The sequence below is a fragment of the Oryzias melastigma genome, linkage group LG17 (assembly GCF_002922805.2).
Source record: "Oryzias melastigma strain HK-1 linkage group LG17, ASM292280v2, whole genome shotgun sequence".
Classification (NCBI taxonomy): domain Eukaryota; kingdom Metazoa; phylum Chordata; class Actinopteri; order Beloniformes; family Adrianichthyidae; genus Oryzias; species Oryzias melastigma.
Genome location: NC_050528.1, coordinates 34,427,184 through 34,432,785, shown reverse-complemented (window position 1 = coordinate 34,432,785; position 5,602 = coordinate 34,427,184). Strand labels below are relative to the sequence as shown.

Here is a 5,602-nt window from a genome sequence, read left to right as displayed (position 1 = left end):
AATTAAAAAACAGAGGGAACACTTTTATAATAGATCTAAATATGATCTGAGTGGGACTTTATAACATTACGTTTTCTCCTGATAATGAACCCATAAATATGATTGTCAAATAGAGCTCACTTGAAGGGGAGTGGGAGATGTATAGATAATAAAATATCTGTTTCTCCAGAGGTGTCGGCCAGCTTCAGGTCAGAAACGGCCCTCAGCTACACCTTCAAGGAGCCCTTTGAGGGCGTCCGAAACGGCAGCGCTCTGCCCTTGTCCATGTACTCGGACCTGACCCTGAGAGGAGAGAACGTCTCTCTGAGCTTCAGGACGACCCAGAGCCCGGCTCTGCTGCTGCACATCGGCTCCCGCCACGACGAGCATCTGGCGCTGCTCATCAACAAACACGGTGAGGGCGACTCCTAATTTCCAAGCCCACGTGGTCGGTCTGGTAGACTCTTCACTGAACTTCCACATCACTTCTTCAATTACGCAGCTCTCTCCACACTCTCTTACCCCTACTTCCTGTCTTCTCCTCTTGATTTCGGTCCACATTGCTCAGTTTCTGCACGGCATCGCAATCAAATACTTCTCCATGTGGAATTATCTGAAGCACAAATGCTTTTTTAATCATTTCAGCTGATAGGCTTTGATCTTATCAGTGGAGCCTGATGAGAAGCTCTGCAGGAACTTTATTTGCCTGCTAAAATATGTTCACTCTGTGAGCTGGTTAATATAATGGCTAATAACTTTGGTCAAATTGGGCTTTTAAGAGGAACAGCAGAGACACTCTGAACTCAGAATTACATTTCGGGATCCCGGAGTCTAATAAAGTTGCTCCTTTGCAGCTAGATTGGCTGTAAATGGATTTTCTGGGGTGTTAATGGCTGATGGAAAGCAGAGCGTTTGGGTTTCATGCTGACCGCGGAGTTTCCAGGTAAATGCTCTGAAAATCAAAGCCCTGAGATTCCTTCATGTGATCATTATGTCTTTTGCTCCTGTGAGGCAGTTCTCAGGAATTAGCAGCTAATTGAACAAACTCCTTAAAGTGATTATTATTAGTTCTTAATAGATTTTGCTGTTTGTATTAAAGAGAAAGCCCTTGTTAAAAAAAAGCCTGATGGGATCCAATAAAATCCAACATCCATGTATTCAAAGGATGATTTGTAATTTATCCTTTCTGACCACCTGAGCCTGGGGAAATGGTATTTGCACCTAATTCTGACATTAGGAAAATTAATTGGGCTTTTGTTATTGATAAGGAATTACCTGATAATCCGCTCTGCATGTTTACCTCTGGTTCTTTAAACGCTGATGCACAAGTGAGGTGAAAACTATGTCCTTCACAAACAGATGCAACGATTAGAGAAGAAAATCTTGTTTTTTAACAAGATTAAAAACTTTGTGTGCAGAAAAGCTGGAGGTGAGATACAAGCTGGACGGCAGCAGAGAGGCTGAAGTGCTGAGGAGCAGCGCGAGGAACCTGGCCAACGGACAGCTGCACTCTGTCACCGTCCACAGACGGGCTCAGGCCGTGGCGGTGCAGGTGAGGAACTACAGAAATGTCAAGAGCAGTATTTAAATGAATGTTATTTAAAGAAAAAACATATTACAGACCTCAGCCAAATAACTCGTGATATTGTCATTTATTATGTGATCAAGGCGAGTCAGGTGGTTCAGATGTGGAGAAAAGCAGTTTTTCATATTGGATTTTCCCTGATAGTAAAGTGTTACATAACATTTGTAAAGCCTAATTTCTCCATGACATCAACTGATTTATGTTGATTGCCTAAATACTTCACTTGTAAATACTTTCGTTTAAGGATAAACTCGTGCCATCAAGCAAAGATCCCAAATAGAGTCCCAGTCAGACTAAAGTTCAGTCTTTCTGTTTGTAACTCACAAGTTAGGAGCCTAAACTACCTGGAGCCTGGATCGATTCAATTCTGACATTTTCTGTTCTTTCAATCCTCTTAGTTCAATTTGATTCTATTCTATTTTGAGAAACATGGTTTACACGTTTGGATACATTTGTTTAAAATGCATTAATAATCTATTTATGTTTTGAACATATTCCTGTTAGTCTGATACAGTGCACATATGGTAAAATGTGTAAGTGAAATAATAATGAGTTTAATACTAGTTAATAGTCAGCAATGTATGTTTAGATCCACCAATTGTTAGCATTAGCCGTCCTATGGGAAATCCCATTATAAGTTAACATCAAACTAGCAGACTTTAGCTTTGTGTTAGATCAATCTCTACTTTAATGGATCAATTATTGATCTAATAAGTTTAGATCAGTTGAGATCGATTACTGAATTTTATCAACCCAGCCCTACTTTCTGATCCCATAATACTTCCCCCACTGTGTTTCACTACTCCTGTTATGAGCTGCTGTTTGTGTTGGAGTCCAGATGTTGGATGACACACACCTCCCTGAAAGATTATTCCCAACAGAACATTTGTGTTAAACTCTGACATTAAGGGTGAGTGATTTAGCCTTGGAATGGATTCTCTAAATTCTTTCAGACCAAGTCTGTTTTCCAATATAATTATTTCTTTCCTCCTCTTTTCACTTTGTTAAAGACCCGCCCCAGTTAAAAATTGTGTTTTAACGTATTCTTGTAGCATTTTTCTGATGATATAAAGAGTATTTATTTATGCTAAATCAAGGGCAGACAAAACATGCTGTTTAAAAAAGAGCTAATCCTTTGATGTAGAAAATACTAAGGATCCGAGCTCAGTTATTGGTGATGGAAAGGGGGGTGGGGTTGCGCTCCATCAATGTCCTGCCTATAACTCAGAGGTGAATTTCTAAGGAACTCCTGCCGCTCTGCAGACACTATGTCCTACAAACTACATGCCTATTTTGATTTTGGCTGACGATGGCATAATCATGATTAAAAGGCCCCTAGGAATGCTTTTACAATAGATTAAAAGATCATTACCGTGGAACAACATTACAAATGAAAGAATATAATTTAAAACTTGAATTTTAACATCCTTTTTGGGAGCTGCCTTTAATTCCAAGTGCAACTAAATACAAGCTGTAAAAACTGTTTTGGGATCTCGTACAGAGCATCACTTCTCCCACTCGACAGAAAGCTTCTGTCTCAGATGTTGAAGCAAATTTGTTCCACTTGTGGTATCTACAGCCTCCTCACAGGTTTTGTAGGCCGTTACTCCAAGTCTCAAGCCGCAAAAGCAAACATAAAACTGAAGAAATAGTTTCTGTTTTTGGAACAAGCTCGTCTTTGCTGAGTGCCGTCTTCATGTCTGCTCGTTGACAGGCGAGCTGAGTCTGAACAACAGAAGCCCAAAAAAGCTGAGAAAATAAAATCCCAATTTTCCTAAATATAAATCGTCTTTATTGACAAATTTGAATTAATTGATAAAATCCTTTTTTTTGCCCCGCCCTGTCTGAGGTGTGTCCTTCCCTGTGCATCTATGTGGATCAGGTCATTTCATTTAGTTAAATTTGAAGTGAGCCCTGCTGTTCTTCACGTTTGTCTGGTTCTTTCATGTTTTCCAAGAGAAGTCGTTTTATTCTAGGAAGTTTCTCCAGAGTTTCTAATTTTCTCTATTAATGCAGAATGTTTCTGAGAGTAGTTCTCTGTAATCCCCAAGACTGAAGGATTGATTTGTTTTATTTTGTTCTTACATTTTGTTTTAATGTGTTGCTTGTTGTAGTTTCTGCTTTATTTAATTCAGCTGCTCTGAAATTCCTCCTTGGACCCAATCTGTTTATTCTTCAGAAAGAACGGGTTTTTATTCCCCCTTGATGTTGAAACTCACCTTAAAAAGAGAATTTTAGATTCTTTGTGGTTAAAATTTGTTTGTGAACTAAAAGTGTAATCATGAAAGTTGAAGGAGCAACACAGTTTTTCAAAGCACGACATTCACATTTGGTTGAAGACAAAACAGAAAATCCCAGACATGCTTTTTCCTGCCTCGGCTGTAACAGAAAAAAGAGTTTGAAACAGAAGAGCAACTGAGGGGATCAGACATGCAGGTCTTTCTATGAGTCCATCAATTGTTCTTCCTAAAGTCGATCAGTCTTTTCATTTCACACACATTCAGGTTCAGACTGTTTGCATCAGGTAACAGGCTAACACAAACACGGTCCACCTTGGAACTCTGGTGCAGAAAACCACCTGAAATTTTAAGCGTGTGGTTGTTTTCTGCAGAAGCCCTGCAGGGACTGTACAGGATGAGCAACGAGAGGGGGGACAGGAGCCTGAGGGGGGGCTTACATGTTTGAGATCCTGGCTGAGGATGTTCACCCACACCTGCTGCGCTCTGTGTGCTGAAAAATAGAACACAAAATAAGAGCAGATCACATTTCTACTACAAAAAACTTCTATACTATTTTTCACTGAAACAGCAGGCTGCAAACTTTTCTTTAAACTTTAACTAACTATTTGGCGAGTGGTCGTCTGTCTCTTTGCTGCTATGTTCAAACACCAAGAAGATTATTTATGTCAAAGACATGCTTTTATTTTGTAAAAGCTCTTTGAGCTGCAGCAGACCGACTGACCTAGATTAGGTCAAAGAATCTTGGATTCTATGTCAGCCTCACTGATAATAATTTGATTTTCAGTCGCCTAAAAGTTCAGAATTTCTTTGTTTTTGAATTTTTTTTAAATAAAGCTTCACAAAATGCATCACATCTTACATCTTTATGTGTGACTTCAATAAAAATACAACTGTTTTGTTTTTTCTCCTAAATTTGGGAGTTTTAAGACTTTTAAATTAATACATTTATGATAGAGAATGTACTTTATTACAGACTCAATGTCCTTTTGCCACAAGAGACACAACAGATAAAAGACTTAAATATATAAATACATAAAAAACACAATAAAAATAAATAAAAACAATGACATAAAACCACCAAGTATCGTAAACTTCAAAAACAATGTGCTTTATGACTTTAAAACACTTAAATATACAAGACTTTAAATTAACAACTTTATTTTTAAATTTTTATAGTTATGGTAAATGACTTATACTTGTAAAGTTAAAGTTAAAGTCCCACTATTTGTCACGCACCTAGGTGTGTGAAATTTGTTCTCCGCATTTGACCCATCCCCTGGGGGAGTGGTGAGCTGCAGACACAGCTGCGCTCGGGAACCATTTGGTGGTTTAACCCCCCAGTCCAACTCCTTAGTGCTGAGTGCCAAGCAGGGAGGCACTGGGTCCCATTTTTAAAGTCTTTGGTATGACTCGGCCGGGATTTGAACCCACGATCTTCCAATCTCAGGACGGACACTCTACCACAAGGCCACTGAGATGGTATAGCCACCTTCCTCGAAGACCCAAAGCACTTTACAGTCACAGACCCATTCACACACTGATGGCGGCTCCGCTACCGAACATCGGTGCCACCTGTCACCAGAGGCAATTTGGGGTTGCCAAGGACACTTCGACACGAGCCGGGAGTCAAACCTACAATTTTCCAATCAGAGGTTCACCCAGTTATGACTTTTTCTCTCGTAAATGTATGATTTTAAAGTTGTTTTTACAAAAAAAAGTTTTTTCTTGTAAACTGGCCCTAGTACTCGGTCATACTGGACTGTTAGATTGTTTTTTCAGTTCATCGTTCTTACAACGC

The 5,602-nt window shown here is 39.4% G+C and overlaps 1 protein-coding gene across 4 annotated transcripts in view; it reads left to right on the top strand.

Annotated features, from left to right (window-relative positions):
• LOC112138784 (contactin-associated protein-like 4) overlaps positions 1-5,602 on the top strand; it is a 146,155-nt gene that overhangs the window by 127,461 nt on the left and 13,092 nt on the right. For all 4 annotated transcript variants that reach the window (XM_024261420.2, XM_024261422.2, XM_024261419.2 and 1 more), the window contains exons 19-20: positions 170-394; positions 1,398-1,531. In XM_024261420.2, coding sequence (XP_024117188.1) covers positions 170-394; positions 1,398-1,531 — 359 coding nt within the window. The remainder of the gene's footprint in view (positions 1-169; positions 395-1,397; positions 1,532-5,602) is intronic.